This window comes from Pezoporus wallicus, unplaced genomic scaffold (genome assembly GCF_028554395.1).
Source record: "Pezoporus wallicus isolate ANWC-B61680 ecotype Strahan unplaced genomic scaffold, APGP_CSIRO_Pwel_v1 contig_8088, whole genome shotgun sequence".
Classification (NCBI taxonomy): domain Eukaryota; kingdom Metazoa; phylum Chordata; class Aves; order Psittaciformes; family Psittacidae; genus Pezoporus; species Pezoporus wallicus.
Window position 1 is genome coordinate 42,923 of NW_026642341.1, and position 19,872 is coordinate 62,794.

General features: G+C 47.0%; 1 protein-coding gene across 2 annotated transcripts in view; it reads left to right on the forward strand.

The window, feature by feature from the left end:
- Positions 1-19,872, forward strand: part of TOP1 (DNA topoisomerase I) — a 66,973-nt gene that overhangs the window by 42,892 nt on the left and 4,209 nt on the right. For both annotated transcript variants that reach the window (XM_057428933.1, XM_057428934.1), the window contains 12 exons: positions 597-692; positions 1,709-1,784; positions 2,775-2,872; positions 7,089-7,204; positions 11,223-11,344; positions 11,995-12,117; positions 13,494-13,681; positions 14,304-14,448; positions 15,458-15,601; positions 16,958-17,143; positions 18,684-18,752; positions 19,347-19,461. In XM_057428933.1, the coding sequence (XP_057284916.1) occupies positions 597-692; positions 1,709-1,784; positions 2,775-2,872; positions 7,089-7,204; positions 11,223-11,344; positions 11,995-12,117; positions 13,494-13,681; positions 14,304-14,448; positions 15,458-15,601; positions 16,958-17,143; positions 18,684-18,752; positions 19,347-19,461 (1,478 nt within the window). The remainder of the gene's footprint in view (positions 1-596; positions 693-1,708; positions 1,785-2,774; positions 2,873-7,088; positions 7,205-11,222; positions 11,345-11,994; positions 12,118-13,493; positions 13,682-14,303; positions 14,449-15,457; positions 15,602-16,957; positions 17,144-18,683; positions 18,753-19,346; positions 19,462-19,872) is intronic.

Consider the following 19,872-nt stretch of genomic DNA (forward strand, 5'->3'; position numbering starts at 1 on the left):
ATTCCTGATGTCTTGGGACATTACAGCTAAAAAAATAACCTGATGTCTATGGTGTGTTGAGAGGGATGGGATTGTATCTTCCCACAGTTGGCCAGTGAGAAGAGATGGATCAGTTGAACCTTGCCAGACCTTTGTTTCCTTTTCTGGGTTTCACAAGCCTCATTATTGAGTTGGCAAAAGATTCAGAGGAATGGCTTTCAAATCTTTGCTTAGTTGATAATCTTCTCTCTTACCAGGCTTGATGACGGTATTGAGTTGAAACTAAATGATGTACGCGTGCATTTCAGTTTTGGCTTAAGGATAGTTGAAAGGGCTGGAAGCTGCAGTTGTTTTTACTCAAAACCTCAAAGAACTGCAGTGAAGTCTGAGCAGTTGGAGTTGATCTTGGTGTTGCTTGAGAAATGGCAAATATGGAGAACAGGGAGTGACTCTTTCTGTTGTCTGTGGATGCTCAGAGAATGACACACCTCAGGTCTTCGGGCTCTTCCAGGACTGGAAGATGTTGCAGATGGGAATTTCTCAAAACTGAGTTGTCGCTGGTTTCCAAGAGACTTCTTCTTCAAAGCTAGAACCACCTCTCTTTGCTTCTTTTGTAGTCCACCACGTATTAAAGATGAGCCAGATGATGATGGGTTTTACACATCTCCTAAAGAGGACTCCAAACCCCTGAAGAGACCTCGAGAAGACGATGAGTAAGTGCCATGGGCGCTGGTGACTTGGGTGCTTGCCTTTAGTTTCAGGAAGATAATATTGAGGGGGGTGGTTGGAGGTCTGAGACCAGGATTCTGATCCTGTTACAGGGTTTCTGAGCAGGGCAGGAATGGTATTTGTGGTGTCCAAGGTGGCATAGCGTTACTAACACACCTTCTGCAGGTGGTGCTGTGAAATGTTGCAGAGGTGGTAAATAGAATCATAGGATAATGATAAATAAAACCCCCAAACCCCAGAAGGTAGGTAAAGAGATCAGTGAAGATTGTGAAACCTGAGGTATTAGTGCTGGTTAAGTGGCTTCAGTGGTCTCTGTCGAGTGAGGAGATGACTGCACAAGGGAATAAAGCATCAGCCTGTTGTTGGTGGGAGGTTTGCCTGCACTGCTTGGTGTGATTCACCTACAGCTGAAACGTGTCATGGGTTATACTGAGGAGCACACATAATGTTTGCTGGTACAATGACCCACCCTAAAGAATAAAAGCCCAGCTCCATCCCACTCATCTGTCACCACCTGTGTGCATCCAGCTCCTTAAGATAGTGTGACCCCATTAGCAGTCTGGAGGTAAGAGGTGGGAAGGGTTTAACCATGGTGACATTCTGTCCCTGGGTGGTATTTCTGTTTCCAGGAGGGATGGGTGTGACACCTCTTCTTTTGTGTAATCATTGCTGCCTTCTGCTGAGTTTTGGTGACCTCCCATCTCATGTCTGCAATGGAAAGATTAAGAATTCGCCAGTAGTTAATTTTGCTATTGTTTAAACTGGTGGGGGATGAGAAAAGTGAGCCTCGTGGGCAGATCCCAGACCAATGACTGGGAAAGGAGTTGAGGGTGGAACATGCCACTAAACTTTTGCCCATTTATCGCATCCCTGGTGGCCACCCATCACTGGTGGCTACTCATGCTTCTGAAGCAATTCCTCATCAATGAAGATGTATGAGTCTGTGTATGACTTCTCTTTATTTGATCATTTTCATCAGCTAGTCTGTGTGTTCTTGCAGTGCTGACTACAAACCCAAGAAAATCAAAACAGAAGACATCAAAAAAGCAAAGAAAAGGAAACAAGAGGAAGAAGAGGTAACACGAAAGATGAGTTTGTGGTCAAAAAAAAGCAAGTTGGTGTTGGATTATGTAGAGCAGGGGTAATCTGATTCATGAGTGAAGAGGCAGGGGCCAGCCTGGGACAAAGGTGCATGTGGCAGGTCCCCACCTGTAGTGCGGATTAACTTGTCTGAGCTGTTTTGTATAAGTAGCCAGGAGAACTTTTCCTCTCCCACTCTTAAAACACGATGGAGAAGGTGCCTCCAGGTTGTCAGCACGTTCCAGGCAATTCACAGTCCTCCTGTTGAGTAGCTCACAGAAGATAGAGGAGCCTCACTGATGACATCTGGTAGTTGCACAGATGATGTAGCACAGTGCAGAAGCAGAGGAGATGAAACTGAGATGAACTGCTAAAAAGATGCTTAAAGCTTTTAGACAGAGCCTGGGTTGGAAATGTCTTTGGAGAGGGACTTGGCCCAGAGGTTATCCATCATTTGAGACCAACAAACTACACTCCACATCTAGCAAAGCTGCCTTTGTGAGGCACATGTTGCAAGCACCTCCTGGCCACAAGGCTAATTTTCCCTTCAGTGAAAGTGTCTATACAGTGATCTTACACCAGCAGGTTTCCAGAAGCCTCCTCACAGTGGTGCAGGTGAGCTCTGTAGCAGCTGCCAGACTGGGTACACTGATGCAGGCCAAGGAGGGTGTTTCTGTAACCAAGCAATCACATTACTATGGCCCAGACTTGCCACCTATCAGGTGAGGCAGAATAACTGACTGTGTGCACTTAGCATGTCCCAGGTATAAAATAAAAAGAATGTGACTTAACCCAGAAGTGGGACATCAGCAGTTCAGCTTGACAAGATGATCAAAGAGCTTATTTACATGGTGAGGCCACAGGAATTCAGTTATTTGTGATCAAACTTATATACCCCAAGAATCAGTCTTTTAGGTTTAAAGCATGTTTTCAGGGAGAGGGGAAATACAGTCCCTGGTTCTAACAGATTCTTCCTTGTTTTGCAGGACAGCAAAGCAAAGAAAGACAAGAGCAAAGATAAGAAAGTCCCTGAAGCGGACAAGAGAAAGAAGCCGAAGAAAGAGGAGGAGCAGAAGTGGAAATGGTAATTATATATCAGTGATGGAGGCTGCTCTGCACCTGGGCTCTCCTCACTTCCCGTGCTGAGGAAGCACTTCTGGCTTCCTCTTCCCTCGATTCATGAGGATTTGTTCAGAATAATTGGCTTACCTTCTGGTAAGCTCTAAACGGACATCTCAGTCGCTGTGTTCATCCTCTGAAACAAGAAAGAAGCTTTTTGTGGGGTTGTTCTTTGCCCTCCCTCCATCTACTGTATGTAGAGGCTACCTGTAATTAGCACCATTAGTATTGTACCCATAGCCTGCTCCTTGCTGACACTTTTCAGACCTATATGAAAACTTGTAGGCTTGGGGATATCAGCAGGAATATATAAAGAAGTGCAGATGTGTTAACTAGTGTTTGATAGTGTTCTGTAGAGGGTACAACATGAGTGAGTGTCCATCTTTTTATTCTAGCAGCGTGTCAGCTCTGTGCCTCCCAGAGCTGCTCCTGCCTCTGAGGTCAAAATGACGGTTGGGTCAAGCGACCAGTTAAACTTGGGCTGTTTGGAAATGACTTTTGCAAACAAATTTGAACTGGAAAGCACACTTTGTCCTGCCCAGGGTCCCACAGCGACACCGCAGAGCAGCTGAAGTTGTGCTTTCACTCACTCTTACGTGTTTTTAGAACCTTGTTTAAATACATGTGTGCTTTCTGGTTCCTTTGGAAACCAGGCCTGAGCTGCGTCACTAGTGCTCTGTGTAAGAAATGTGCTGGGTTGGTTTTAGATATCCACAGTGACTTAAGCTACTGTTACATTGAGGAGCTGTTACTGGTGTGTTTGGAAGTTTGGATGTTGGCGCTTCCCTCAGTTTAATGCATCTTTAGTTTTCAGGAGCACGTGTGTTTTCTGCACTCCTGTAATCTCCTGTGATGTATTTTAGGACCTTTTGGGGATGATGTTTACAGGAGTGTTTCTTGTATTTTTAATAGACCTGTTGTGTTGCCTTTGCAATCTTAGTCCTTTCAGAGTCACTGTTTTACCCTTTTATCATCACTCTTACTGATCCGCCTTTAAGAAGAAAAATTCTTCTGTTGTGTTTATAGTCTTTGCTTATTTCTCTGATTGTCACAGCTTCTTCAGAACATCAGCACTTGCATGGCTTTTCATGCTTGTGTTCTGTTAGAAATGTGGGTTTCAGGCACTTCCCCAAAACTATCCTGGGTTTTTTTACTGAGCGCTCCGCTTTGTTCTCAGCCCTTTGACACAGTATTTTTCATGTGCTTTGCCATTAGCAAACCACAGGGACACAAAGCAAGTGGAAGCTACAGAAGGTCTCTATAAGCCTTAATCTGTTGTCTTTCGGGCTTTGGCTCAGCTGCTCTTGCTGGTTCTGTCTAACTTAATACTCTGTTTTCCCAGCTCTCTTGTATTGTAGTCTGTATCCTTCAGCAGCAAAGCTGTACTTGGAAGTTGTCCTGCTCCCCCTCAGCTGCCTTGGCAGCAGAGCCCCAGGTAGCTCTGTCGAGCTCTGTGATCGCTTCCTGCTGAGGAGAGCTGCCTTTGAAAGCATGTGCTTCAAAACCTCGCAGTAGGTACCTGCATCCTTCTGCTGATGTCCTGTCATCCATCTGCAGCTTTGTACAGTGGGTCTTTGCTGGACAGGGTTTCATCTGCACTTCACTTCCGTCTCTTAAGGGCATTTGGTGTTCATCTGAGTCAATTTGCTGGGTGTCTGGTACCTCACATGCTTGCCTTGAGCATTTCCCTCCTCACTTCTGTGAATACTTGATGCTACACATTCCCAAGGCATTGGCCTCATTCATCACCATGTGGAGCTCTTTTAGAGGTCATTTTCACACCCTGTTGGTGTGTGAAGAATATGTGATCCAGAAGGATACCTTCCGAGCACTTCTCCCACCTTGTGTTACAGCAAGTTCATTTCCTTGGAATAACATATCCCTGAGGTATATTCTGCTTTGGTTTTTTTTTTCCTTAAGAATCTTCTCTATTTTCATTTCACTTGAAAACCCTCCCCAAGCCTGTCTTCCTGAGCACCCTGGCATCCTTGGAAAGGTTTGATATGGGATTTAATCGAGGAAGCTGTTAGCACAGTGTGTGCTGATGTCAGTAATGCAGTATTCCTGACAGGCAGCATTCTCCTCACTCCCACAAAAGCATGTGTAGAACGTTGCTTTAGGAGGAGGAGCTGCCCTGGGCAGTGCTGCTGTAAATGCTTTGTTTAAAACCAAAGGAGTATGAAAAATTGACCAATCTCAGGAGGCTCACTTGAACCTTTTGTCTAAATGCTGCTGTACAAAGCTTAGGAAGGTGGAAGTGGGATTGGGATGGTTTATGATCTTTGTGTGTCAACCTGCTCTAGTGGAAGGTGTTCCTGCCTATGGCAGGGAGTTGGAACTGGATGATCTTAAGGTCCTTTCCCACCCGAATCATTCTGTGGTTCTTGCTTTCTGGTGGCTTTGGGCTTAGAAACCATCCCACGGATCCCATGTGTCCTCATAGCCCTCCCAAAAGGCACAGTGTGCTTCAGCTCTCTGTTTAGACTATTACCTTTCTAGTACTCCTTTTACATGTGTCCTTTGTACAAGGACAGGGTAGAGAAACAGGATTTCTCATCAAGTGAATACAAGAGTGATGAATCTTCCAAAGCCGCAGACCTGTCCTGTAAGAGTAGTAGCTACTTCGAATCATCCCCTCGTTCTTTCTTACTGGAGTAAAACCATTCAGTGTCAGAGAGGATCACTGTGTTCTGGCTGGGAGGAGAGGAGAACGGTTTCAGTTCATTTTGCTGAGAGCAGCTTCTGGGTGGAAGAAGTCAGGCCTGTGTTTGACAAAACATTTCCATTTGTAGCTCTAATGGATTTCAGAAACAGTCCATATGAATGTAAATATTAGGGATCTAAAGTTCAAATGTCACTATTAGGTACTTGTATCAGCATAGTTTACTCAAGCCTTCCTCTCACGTGGGGACTGCGATCTGCCGGGCAGCTTTTGTGCTGAGAGTTGGGATTTGTGAGCTCTGCTGGGGAAGATGTTCCTGTGCTTCCCATACAAAAAGGCAGGTCTGCTGCTGCGGTCAGGAATGTGCCTTTCTAACTGCAGCCAAGTGCTGCGACCCAGGCAGTTGGCTTTGTGCAGGCACCAGTGAAGCATTTTGAGTGTCTTGTAGCAGGAGCTCTTTTTCCTGTTATCCTGGCAGGGATGAAGTGTTGCATTGGTGTGTCCCTATTCCTGGGACACATGTAGGATATGTACATCTTTTCCCAGCTGCTGTTGTACCCAGAGTGGGGCTGCTCCATAGGGCTGGCACTAGAGGGAAGCTGAAACCCTCTTTTTATTGTCTTGGCTGCTCAACAGAGTTGCATGGGCAATTCAGAGGCTGAATGCAAGTTGGTTGATCACTAAGGTAGAACAGCTTTTTTCTGCATGGGATCCTGTGCCAGCAGCATGGAGCAGTGATGTTCTGGTGATCATGAAAGGAGTGTGGAACCAGTGGCTTGGGCGGAGGGTGCCAAGGGTGATCCTGGGAGGTTGTTCCCTTGCAGCACAGGAGTGGAGATGCCCGGTGTGTGACACGAGTGCAGCATGTGCACAACATCTTTAGAGAGGTGCTTTAAGGCAGGTTTACAGTTTTCCAGTGCTGCTCTGCTTTTCTTCAAGTATGCTTTTCTTACCCAAGAACTGGAATGAATTTCACATGACAGAGCAGGTTTTAGGCTTTCTTGTCCAAGCAGGTTTGTTCTCAGTTAAGTTGTAAATGAACATCTGGTTCTTTATCTCTGCCCTTAATGGCAGACTTGGCCCCATCTGAAAGCAGCTGCGTAACACTACAACTGCTTGCCTTTGCTGAGCAGGCATGCTGGCCCTGCTGGGAGATCACAGCTGGTTCTCACTGGGCATGATCCCAGCTCTTTTATGATTGACTTCCTCATTTTCTTAAGTTCTAAGCTTTTTCAGCTGAGGGATTCAGTGACAAGAGCAGCAGTGGGAGGTGAGGAGCATGGTGTCATCAGATAACCTGTGACCCAAGTGTCCTGTGCGTGGATGTGGCTGTGTTCTTTTACAAGAAGGAGAGAGGGGAAAAACAAAGTCATGGTAGAGAGTGCATTGCACACTTGTACCTGGTCTGTGCCTGGCAAGGCTGTGACTGCTTGCTGATTATCATACTCTTATACCCACATAGTAATCAAATGAAGACCAGGAGCTTAAAACTGTATTGGTTTCTATTTCTCTTTTGAAGGTGGGAAGAAGAGCGCTACCCTGAAGGCATTAAATGGAAGTTCCTAGAGCACAAAGGTCCTGTATTTGCTCCACCATATGAACCTCTGCCTGAAAATGTCAAGTTTTATTACGATGGTGAGTTACTCCATGTTTCCACTTGCTGTGAAGAGAAGTAAACTTTCCCAGGGTATTGTGGTGGTCTTCCGGGGACTGAGAGATGAGGAGGTGGTTTTACTTCAGTGGTTACCTTAAAAGAAGTTCCCCCAGCAGTGAAGGAACAATGTCTGGAAGCAAAGGAGCAGCCTGCTGGATTCTGCTAACCAAGCTGACATGGAGATGGACTTATTCTCACTCCCTTACAGTGGTAAATCTCTCAGGTTACTTAACACTGTGAGCGTGTCTTACACCTGCAAGTAGCAGTGTCTAACGGTAGAGTACGTAATTGTAGCTACTTCATCACTGGTCACCTTTAAGCTTGTTTAACTTTATTAATTGGAGCTTCCGTCATCTGTGATGAAATTCGTGGTCATTTGGGGGCGTGAGACAATTGAATTGGGATACAGATGAGCAGAATCTTGTAGGAATGCATGGGATGAGCCTGGCATCAAGGACACAGTCCTCTGGTGTCAATTATGGTCCCACTCACTGAGCATGTTGTGTGGTAGAACTAATTGATGTGGGTTTCTAACCCACTGGTCTGGATGGTTGTTAGAGGCTCCTGTGGAAGGGATTACACAATGTGATGCCTGCTGGAGACGAGGTGTGATGACCCGTGTGCTTCCTTCTCGTGCTGTGATCATGTTAAATGAAGGAGCACATTAACCCAGGACTGAATTAAGTGGGAGGCATTTGAATGGATGAAAACCTCATTTTTGGTGAAGGGGACATCTGGAACTCTTCCTGGAGCAATGTGCTGCTTTCATGTGACATGACACAGTGCTTTTCAGTGCTGAGAAAGAGGCGGCGTTCATTTTCAACAACAATCTAGTGAAGCAAGTGTATTGCATCCTATTATGGGCTATCTCCAAGCAAGCAGCACAGTGGGCAGGAGTGTCTACCAGGTTCTTTCTTAGGGTTTGATAAGAATTTGATACGAAGTTGGATTTCCCCTCCTCCGCTGAAGAATGTGTGATATCTGGAGAAGAGGAGGAGATTGCACTGTAGCTATTGCTTGAGTGCAGGCAGCAAGAGCCTCCTATCTGGCTGTGTATTTCACAAAGCCTCTAGGAAATGCATGGATTTCTGCAGCTTCTGTCTCTGTCATGGCAGAAATTCATCAATTGACTCAACAATTATGGGATGGAATGGGGGCAAGGCTGTCTTCCTTGAGAAACTAGGTTTACCCTGCAGCTGCTGAGAGCTGCTCTCTGCTCCCCAGGCATTGTCTGGTGTCAGGATTTACCCCAGGCTAACTTGTGGAGCCCAGGTCACAATGTGGCTGCCCAGCCAGCTGCCAGCTCTCACTGGAGGGGTCTTTCCCTTTCCTAGTGACTGCACCGTGGTGAGATCCCTGCTTCCATGCACCCTCAGTGGGTTTGGTGATGACACTGAGCTGTGTGGTGTGGTTGACGTGCTGGAGGGAAGGGTTGGGATCCAAAGGAACCTGGGCAGGCCGGAGAGGTGGAACCATGTGAACCTCATGGAGCTCAGCAAGGCCAAGTGCAGGGTCCTGCCCCTGAGTCGGGGCAGTCCCAGCACAAACACAGGCTGGGGGAGACTGGATGGAGCAGCCTGAGAAGAAGGACTTGGGGTGTTGGGTGAGAAGCTCCCCATGACTCAGCTTCAGTGTGCGCTTGAGCCCAGAACCCCCTCGTGTGCTGGGCTGCACCCCCTCAGAGAGGGGATCCTGCCCCTCTGCTGCGCTCTGGGGAGACCCCCCCCGTAACCCTGATCCAGCTCTGGGGCAGCAGCACAAGAGGGATCTGGAGCCGTTGGAGTGAGTGCAGAGGAGGCCACAGAGACGCTGCGAGGGCTGGAGCAGCTCTGCTCTGGAGCCAGGCTGAGAGAGCTGGGCTGGGTCAGCCTGGACAAGAGAAGGCTCCTGAAGGGGAGACCTGAGAGCAGCTCCAGTGCCTAAAGGGGCTGCAGGAAAGCTGGAGAGGGGCTTGGGACAAGGGCCTGTAGGGACAGGCCAAGGGGAATGGCTTGAACCTGCCAGAGGGGAGACTGAGATGAGCTCTTAGGCAGAAGCTCTTCCCTGGGAGGGTGCTGAGGCGCTGGCACAGGGTGCCCAGAGAAGCTGTGGCTGCCCCATCCCTGGCAGTGTTCAAGGGCAGGTTGGACCCAGGGGCTTGGAGCAAGCTGCTCCAGTGGAAGGGGTCCCTGCCTGTGGCAGGGGTTGGAACTGGATGAGGTTTCAGGTCCCTTCCAACCCAAACCAGGCTGGGATTCCATGACTCGAACATAATGACTGCAGCAGCTGCTGCTGGTGCAATAGCAGAGGCAGTGAAGAAGCAGCCAAAGCTGTATCTTAAGGTTTGATGATTGAGTGATGGTTGGCTAACAAGCACTGCTCATACCCTGGAAGTGGCTTGAACTTGCCTGTTTATCTGTACCAGGGGCAAGGTGAGAGTGTAGATGGTGGTGCTGCATTTCAGTCCTGGCCCATGTGGTGTCTCTCCTGCTCCTGATGTCCCTGGTTGCTCTCTGATTTTCAGTTGTTGAGGCAGGTTACTGATATTCATGACTGGAATAAACCTCATTTTTTTTACACCCCAGTCACCAAGAGCCTTTTGAAAGCTTTCTAAAAAGGAGGAAACTGAATCTAGTGCAATAAATTCTAAAGTGATTAGAAAAAGGGGACTGAGCCTTCAGCTGCTTGGGTACAATACCGGTCATTTTAGCCCCATAACATGTTACCGACTTGATGGCCTCTCTTGAGCTGGACTCACAGCCTGGAAAAGTGTTTGCCTTCCCCCATTTCCTGTTACAAGCAAATAAATGCTGTATTTTAGGTTGCAGCTTAAAAATTGGCAGAGTTACTGTTGCTTTAATGTGGAATGCGCTCAGATTGTTGGGAGGACCCTTTGCTAAGTCCTGTTTTATGAGGACTTGCAGATCTTAAGGCTTTCTGGCTGACTCCCATGCTTTCATATGGGCCATGATGCAACCTTTCAAACACGTAGTAAATCAGAAGTGGGGTATTGTTTCCCAGGAGCACAGAGGCAGCAGTGCTGTTCCTGTGTTCCCCTTTGTGCAGTGCAGTGAGCGTTACAAAGTCCCCAGGTGCTGCCTGCCTGCACAGTGGCACTTCAGACACTTCTTGCAGCTAGCTGGAGATGTGAGCTGCATGCAGAGTCGTTCCCGGGGATCACTGCCACTTCCCGTGTCGGCAGGAATGTGGTCTGGGTACCAAAAAGGTGCTTGATGGGGATCCATGGCTTCTATGTCACTGCAGTCTCTTTTCCTTGTGTTCTGAGATCTTCCCTCCCAGCATTTCCACTGTGCACTGCACTCTTGCAGATAAGCTGAAATGTGACCTCTCCATTCACTGAAAGCTCCCTCTGTCTTTAGAGTGACAGAGGCTGCTGAGTCTGGTCTGGAGGCACAGGAGGGCATTCCTGCAGCAGAGGGAACCATTGCCCTGCAGTGAAGGAGGGTTAAATATTTGGCATCACTTTACAGCCTATTCGCGGTATATCCATAGGAAGGGCTCTTCCTGGCTAGAAACAACTGAAGGCTAGAAGGGGTGTTCCAGAGCGGAGCCCCTCTGTGGGTAAAGAGGAACACAGAGACTGTATTTCCTTTAGGTCTGAGTGCTGGAATGTGAAATGTGATAGAACCTTGTGCCTCTTTCACTTCAAACAGCAGATCCACACCACTGGGGTGTCCCACATGGGCTTTTCTGCAGGAGGCCTTTTCCCTTTCCTGCCCTGCGTCTCTCAGCCCGCTCTCACTGCAGATTGCTGTTGCTTTTTTGTGATGTTTGGATTCCAGAGGAAACCTTTCTCCAAATGTTTATGATGAAAGTCAAGCAATTGTGCTCCTCTGTTTCCTTTGGCCATCCCATTTGCTCTATTATGCAACGTTTTTAAGCAAAACCTCCCTGTGGTAAAAATAGAGAGTCCTTTAAAGTAGTTATTGTGGCCTCTTGCTGGCTTCAATTCCTGGTTTGCGTTTGCTTTAAAAATGGAAATCTTTTCTTTCTTCGTAGGTAAAGTCATGAAGCTGAGTACCAAAGCAGAAGAAGTTGCCACATTCTTTGCAAAAATGCTTGATCACGAGTACACTACAAAGGAAATCTTCAGGAAAAACTTCTTCAAAGACTGGAGGAAGGTATGCACATAGTCCTGGTGCAGTGGCTCTGCATGGCCAGGGTCCCCTCGGCACCAGGCAGGGAAAAGGGACAACTGCTCCATGCACGGGAAGGTTCACTGTAGCTGTGAGTTTTCAGTTCATCTGGAGCTTCACCACAAGGACCGTGTCATAAATACTTTCTAAACCAGCCAAGTCATACTTCTCCCAACCCAATTTGCTTGTTCTGTACGACATGGGGTATAACTCTTATGTTACTTCCCTTGTTGAAGAGCCAGCTTTATATTCGAAGGAAACCCCTTCCAAAGACCTAAATCTCAGAACTTCACCTCAGTCATCAGCTGTGAGATCAAACCCTGGGATCAGGTGATGCAGTTTTCCTAGGTGGATTACTGGATTTGTCTCCCTATGCCTCAATAGTCCCAGCCACTATTCAGTGAGAGCACTCTGGGAGGTGGAGTGGCATTGCCCCGTGCTTGCAGAGATCAGACTGCAGGAGGACCAGCACACCACGTGCTTGGGTTCTTGAGCTTCTTGCTTTGGCCTCAGCTAGAAGCAGCATGTGCAGGAGTTTGGGGGTTTATTGTGAGAACCTGTCTGTGGGGTAAGTTCTACCATGTGTAAAAACTTAGTGTGTATGCAAACTGAATGTGCTCCTTTCTTTCTGCAAGGAAATGACCCCTGAAGAGAAGAGCACTATCACCAGCCTCAGCAAGTGTGACTTCACCCACATGAGCCAGTATTTCAAAGCTCAGGCGGAAGCTAGGAAACAGATGTCCAAGGAGGAGAAACAGGTATGGGAGGGAATTCTAGGAGACATCTTGCTTCTTAGCTGGCTTGTAAACATCTTTATGTAATCATTCCTCTGCCTGCATTGCTGCCTGTAGGTCAGTGTTCACTAGCTTTCATGTGAACTGTCAGAGTCATTACTGTGCAGCCCAGGTATGGCAAAGCACAGCTGAATCTTCATCCTGACTTAAAATGATACTGCTAGGGCTAAGGCTCCTGATCAAGAGAATGAGAGGTACTGCCTCCACTGGAGCCTTAGTCCCTGGCCTGCAGTGAGCAGCAGACACTCAGTTAAGGACAGATTATAATTTTAGAAGCTTCTTGGGTCTGGAGGACGGAATTTGGGATGGTGGAGGGGATGCAGCAATGATATTAGTGATTAAAATGAAAGAACAAATCGTAAATACCAGGTAGTGCAGTTTTCTGAATAAGAATAAACTCTGTTTTTCAGTTGGAAAGCTACAGTGGCTTGTGGGGAGAGAATGAAATGACTGAGATTCCTGCAATGGAAGTTAGAAACTCGCCCCAAGTTCTCTTTTGCAATGCTTCAGTCATTGTCCTTTGAACAAGGGGCCTGGTAGCTTGGAATCATGGCCTTTGGGGTCAGAGGAGTCCCACCAAAATAGAGAACCCATGTCTTACTGCTGCTTGCATTTGATAAACATGGGGTGAGCCCTTCTCAGTTGCTGTCTGTGGTAGTTGCTGTGAGGAAGCAGCAGTGGTTTTCTATCTCAGATTCTTAGCTGGCGCCCCAGTGCTGTCTGTGGGTCAGATGTTTCATTTGAGCTGCGGTGTTTCTGTTTCTGTATAATCAGAGTTCAAGCACAGAGGTATGCACTGAAATCTCAGCGCATTTTTTACTTGGGAGCCTGTTTTCTGCTTACGAGCCCAGTTGCTGACACAGGCTGGGCATGCGGCAGACCGGAGACATTCCTCTGCCTGCGTTCCAATGCTGAGTTCAGACGCTCAAGTCTGAGGTTTTACACATAAACAACAAGATGTAAAGTCCAGTGTCAAATGCTGAATAGAGACCATAAAGCAGCAGTACTGTGCTGGGGCTGCCCTTGTAGCTGTGATACGTGGACAGAGGTACTTGTCTCTGCTGGGGCAAAATTGTAGCTGTCTGCACCAGCACTGATCTGTTTCTCTCAAATACAAGTGTTCAGAGAGTTTTTCCACATTCTTTCCCTTTTCCCAGTTTGTTTGTGCTGCTTGCATTTTATGAATGCTTTTCTGGGCAGTCTGCTGCTCTGGGTGTTGATGCAGCACTTGGCAAGATGAGGATCTGCTTTTGAGTTGGGTCTTCAGCATTAGTGTTGGCATGTAGAGATGTGTGTAGTGCTGGGTATACCAGGTCATCTTTGCTTTTGGCTTCTTCCAGAAAATCAAAGAGGAGAATGAGCGGCTACTGAAGGAATATGGTTACTGTGTGATGGACAACCACAAGGAGAGGATTGCCAACTTCAAGATTGAACCCCCAGGTCTCTTCCGAGGTCGTGGGAACCATCCCAAAATGGGCATGTTGAAGAGACGCATCATGCCAGAAGACATCATCATTAACTGCAGCAAGTGAGCACTGGGTGCTTCTCACCTTGCCTTTGCTTTCTAGATAGAATAGCTTCTGTTTTAAACCCCTGCATGGGTTGATAAGCATGTACAGCACACATGCTGCTTATCTTAACTCTTACATGGATAAAAACCTGAGTCACACAAGCAAAGACTGAACAAGGCTATCAGGGGTTTCATGTAGAACTCTGTCAACATATTTTCTTCCTCATGCCTACAGCTTAATCTGCTAACCCAGCCTCTCCTGCTGGTATTTCCAGAAAGGAGTTTTCACCTAGGTAGGTTGCCATACTTTGTCTTCCTTGATGCTGAAGGCTGAGTTCTGCTGGGCTTTTCTTCAGTCTTGCCCTGATAAGTGTCCACTCTCTCACAGTGTGCACAGACCAAAGCTGGTCCCTGCAGGGTGTGCTCCCACTTATGTTACACACATCAGGCACACACTGATAGCAGTTACATACCTGAGATTTGACTGTTCACTTTGATTCATTGATTTCCTGCTTGCGGAACAAGGAGTGAAGTTGCCTCAGGCTTCTTCCCCTGTGCTTTCTTTGTGTGGTGGTATTTGTTACTTTCTTCATTCTGATGCTATGGAAGTCTCTTTAAATAGTTATTTACTGTTTTGCAGGGATTCCAAGATCCCTCCCCCTCCACCAGGACACAAATGGAAGGAGGTCCGGCATGACAACAAGGTTACCTGGCTGGTGTCGTGGACTGAGAACATCCAAGGCTCTATCAAGTACATCATGTTGAACCCTAGCTCAAGAATCAAGGTAAGGATCTACTTAAGTTCAGTGTTACAGGTCATGTCTCCAAGAAGCAAATGTAGCTGTTGGCTGGGACAGGGACAGGATGTAAAGCTGGCTTGTTTCGTCCTCCTCTGATTAAAAAACATAGAAAGTTTCTGTTCTTCTGAAAAGAAAGAAAAGAGTTCCTGCACAGGAGAGCAGATGGAATCTGGAGGATGGCAGCTGAAAGGCAGCATTGTGTCATTCCATGTAGAAATCTCTGCCCTGTGTAAATGTAAAAGGAAGCAATTTACCCAAGGACAGACTTGCTCTGGTGGATATTTCACCTACTTCTGGCCCTGACCGCCTCTGCCTGCTCAGGTGGTGAAGTTCTGACTATGGGCTGCTCATTTGTCAGTTGTAAAATGAAAGATGTGGCCAGGCTGCTGGCTGAGAAGGCTGTAAGGACTGAAGGAAAGCAAAGTCTGCTGTGGGAGCAGGTCACCAGTCAATGGATCAATTCCTTACAAGCATTGAAAACCTGCTGGAAGATGATGAGGCTTCAGTATCAGGGCTGGGATTGAAATTCCTCTCATTAAGTCTTTTTAGAAGAGAATTTTTCCTGGATGGAAGCAAGGGGTTTCTCCTGCAAATATAAGGAAAGTCTCTGTTCCCTGGGGGTTCATGACCTCTTTTTGCCATGGCCCGAATATATAATAATGATGATGAACTGTTGAAGTTGCTTTTACATTTTATGGATGTTAATTACACAGCTGAAAGAGCATAAGTGTCATCTGAATAAAGCAGAGGAAACCATTTATATGCTGAGAAGCAGGAAAGACATAATATCTTTTGTGTCTTTATAGTGGCTTCCATGGAAGCATTTAATATCATGGAAATCAGCATTCCCCACAGCTGCGTGGCAGCACAGTCTGAAGCTGAGCTGTGCTTTGTCCTCTGAGCCCCTTTGCCACACGCAGACTTGCAGAGGCTTGAGCTTCAGAGCAGAATTGGGCCTTTTCCTGCTAACACCGTGTTCTAATGTCTTGTGCAGGGTGAGAAGGACTGGCAGAAGTATGAGACAGCTCGGAGATTGAAGAAGTGCGTAGATAAAATCCGAAACCAGTATCGAGAAGACTGGAAATCCAAAGAGATGAAAGTGCGGCAGCGGGCCGTGGCCCTCTACTTCATCGACAAAGTGAGCGCACCCCTCTTACCTTCCTGGCTTGCTGGAACGCTGCTGGGCAGCTCCTAAGGCACAATTGAGCCAGTTACCGAGGTATCCTGAGACTTCCTGGTGGGCAGGCTCCCGTCTCCTTTTCCTTCCCATTACCTGGAATCCAGAGCACTAAACTATTGTACTGAGCGTGGTTATTTCAGGCAGCATTGTTTTAGTTCAGGCAAAATTCACAGCCTGGTTCCAGAGCCGCCCGGTTGGATTACTGGGAGGTTTGTGTGGACCTTTTGTCTCCAGCTGTTTCAGTTTTCCGGCTGGGAATTTCTGCTGCTTTGTCACCTCTTCAGTTTGAGGTCACACTTGTGAGGTTTCATAATAATGCAGTTGTCTTGATGCTTTAAAGCTGCTTAAAGCTGGTTCCCAGAGAGCTGTTGCCCTGGTGGTGTGATGACCACCTGAGTTAACCAGTTTTGTTTTAAATTGCTGGAAACCAGGGGATTGGATTTGAATAATTGTGGTTTCATAGGAACACTGAAGGTTATTCCTAAAAAAAAAAAAATAATGAGAAATTGGCTTGTCCACTGCTGTTAAACAATGTTAATGCAGCCAAATGTAGCCTTTAAGTGACGTATCTTAACTCCAAGTGCTCTGTATGCTAGTTAAAGTGTGTATATTTAGCATGCAGTGCAGAGGTAGGATCAAGAAGATGAACACCTGAACTGTGCGATTTTGCATCAGGTTCAGTTCGCATGGAAGTGAGTTTGGATTTTAACACACCAAGTGCTTTGAAATGGATTTCCATTAGAAATTGAAAGAGCTGTCCCACAGCTTGAGTTACCTCACGAGCAGAAGTTAGTAAAGATCTTGCTTTAAACTGAAATTAAAAATGAGGTGTAGAATCACAGAACCCCAGCCTGGTTGGTATTGGAAGGGACCTTAAAGTTCATCCAGCTCCAACCCCTGCCACGGGCAGGGACCCCTTCCACTAGAGCAGCTTGCTCCAAGCCCCTGTGTCCAACCTGGCCTTGAACACTGCCAGGGATGGGGCAGCCACAGCTTCTCTGGGCACCCTGTGCCAGCGCCTCAGCACCCTCACAGGGAAAAGCTGCTTCCTTACACCTGACCTGAATCTCCCTTTGTTCTGTTCTGGTAGATTGGTAGATTTGTGGCCTTGGGATTATTTAAGACAGATTTAAAGATAACCTGAGGTTGTTTTTATTAGAATTTTTACAAGTGTCAATTTAATCCACTCAAATGCATTTTCTCCCTTTCCCTTCTCCTATGGACACTGCTGATCCCAGAAAGTTTATAGCATCTATACATTTACAGGAATGGTTTGGAATGCTTCTGACTTTTCTTGCCTTAATATAAATGTAGCTTGCCCTGAGAGCTGGTAATGAAAAAGAAGAAGGAGAGACAGCTGACACCGTGGGCTGCTGCTCCCTGAGAGTAGAACACATCAAGCTGCATCCTGAACTGGATGGCCAGGAATACGTGGTTGAGTTTGACTTCCTCGGAAAAGACTCCATCCGATACTACAATAAAGTCCCTGTTGAGAAGAGGGTAAGGCACCTCACCAACATACACACAGCCTGAATGGTGCAGTAATGCGGTCAGCACAGTTTTGATGGCAATAGCAAGGTGCTTCATCACTGGTCAGATTCCTAGCCAGAAAATAAGTCAGTTAATGTCCTTCTCTGTCTATTGGCAGTGCCATAGAAGATGAACCTGCACACACACCGAGGCGGTGTGACATTACTCAGCAGATGAGATACAGATCTTACTCCTCTTTCCTGTGATCTCAGTATCAAGAGTTGGCATAACATAACTCTTACAGCTCTGTTAGATGAGTTTCTTGGGTCTTGTTCTGATCAGCAGAGTTGCCTTTGTCACCTGTAGGTGGGAGAGTTCCAGGCCCATATGACAAGTAACAGCATAAGAGGTTCTGAAGCAGAGTGCTGGGTGTCACTGTTGGAGCAGCTTTTTGACTTGGGCTTTCATGGTACTCTCTCCTCTGTCACAGTTCTGTTTATGTTGGAGCTGAGCCCTCACTGAGATCCTGATCTCAGGTGCTCCAGAGCATACAGAATAGATGCACTGATACTTTTGGCCTATGAACTTGGGTATCTGCCAACCAGGACATCATTCTGAGGCAGTGTTCCTTTATTTCTTGGTCATTCACCAGTGTCACATTTGCTGTGATCTTGACCTCCTCCCAGGATAAATCCCCATCCAGCAGTGTGAACCTGGAGGGCACCATCCAGAAAGACTTTGTATGGGTGTAAGAGCTTTGCATGTGGCCCGCAGCTCTGCGGGCAGCACAGTGTGTTAAATACCGCAGGTACGATGCTGGGGTAGCTGTAAGGACAGTTGGCAGTAAATGTCAGCCTTTGGGGAGCAGACCCAAACTGTGGCTGCCATAGAGTGGAATTTGTACTTCCTTGATTAAAGAAGAAAACTTTTTTCCTGTTTAAATTTGTTGGTGTTGGTATCTCTTGGTGTCTTCAGTGCTTACAATGGGGAATTGATTATTGTAGAACTACAAATCTTTGTATATTAGGTGTCTACAGTAGAAAAATGAGTGTTGTTGAGAAGCTGGGTCTGGGGATTTGGAGCACGCAGAGCTGGGGTTTGTGGTCTCTGTTATAATCAAAGCTGGTTTGATTATTGTCCCTACCTCAGAGAGACTTGTTCAGAATGAAACTGTGAAAAATGCAGCAGAGAGAAGGGTTGGGATTTGGTAGCTTCACTCCATGGGGTATGGCTCTGGGGTCTCTGGCTGGAATAATGATGGGGAAGGGTGGTAGCTTCAGGGTCTCTCTCTCTGTTAGGCAGCTAAGCTGAAGCAGAATTGGGTCTCCTGCAGTCTTGATCTAAAGGATGAGTATAAAGGGCACTGAATGCTCAGGACTCCTGTTGCTGGTGAGCAACCTTCAACGCAAGCATTGTACTGAGAAAATGGGTCTTTGCCTGCTGGGAAGTAACATCCAGCATCGTCACTTCTCCTGAAAGCAGTGGAAGTGGCTCCCAGCAGTGTTGTTCCTGATGTATTCCTGGTCCCAAGAGCTGTCTGTTCCATGTGTCTGGTTTGCTTTTTCTGCAGGTGTTTAAGAATCTTCAGCTCTTCATGGAGAACAAGCAGCCTGAGGATGATCTGTTTGACCGCCTCAATGTAAGCATGTGGTTAACAGTGAGGGATGGGGTAGAGCACCAGAACAGGCTCACTCTGCTCAAGGCAGTAGGAGTTGATCTATTCCAGCAGTGGTTTCAGTGGCAGTTTTCTTCCAGAGCTGACCTCAGAGCAGGGAGTGTCTCAGTGTGGTGCCTGTTTTGTGCTGTGCCCACAGATCCATGGCTTTGGTCCTGCTGATCATGGCTGGCTCTGACTTGGAACGTGATGATTGTGTGAGGTGATGCTTTCAGATGCCATCCCCATCTGCACATTTCCCTCTATGGGAGCATGGTGGTGGCTCAGGCACCTTTCCTGGGATGGGACGGGCACATTTCTACCTACTGGGAAGCAAAACCTCCGCACTGAAGAAGACTTTTCTGGCTATTTGTGGTTACTTGATACCTAATCTAATACTTGATGGCTTTTTGTTCACTTTTCCTGTGGTTTCAGTAATGTTGTGGCCATTCTGTTGTGGTCAGCTCTGTGTGCACCAGGCCTCAGCTGCGAGCTACATGTCTTTGTCAGCCGTGTGCAGAGATTTCACAAATGTGGCCAAGTGTACTGCTAACTGTCATCTCCTTTCTGCTTCCTTAGACCAGTATCTTAAATAAACACCTTCAAGACCTTATGGAGGGACTGACAGCCAAGGTATTCCGTACTTACAATGCCTCCATCACGCTACAGCAGCAGCTCAAGGAGCTCACCAATCGTAAGTCTTGCCCTTGAAACTGTGAGGGGAACAGATCTTACCCTGCCACACAGACCTGGCTTCCTTGATTTAGCCACAAGTCTTATATCTACACCACTTCCTCATGCGCATCATACGTTCCAGTGCAAATGTCAGACAGCTGAGGTCAGCTCAAATCTGCCAAAATCTGCTGCCACACAGTCTTGTGGGGTAATGGAACAACCCAGCACTGGGCAGGGCAGAGCTGGCCTGGTGTGCCTGCTGCTTTGTCCCTGTTCTTTACCCTGTCTCTTGCTTTCTGGGGTGTAGGTGGCAGGCAGGGCAGCTGGATCTGCAACAGCTGCGTGTTTCTTGTCTGCTCATTCACAACTTCTCTGTTGAGCACTTTCACAGCTTTACAGTGTGGGCATCTTGTATCTGTGAGGCCCAGCA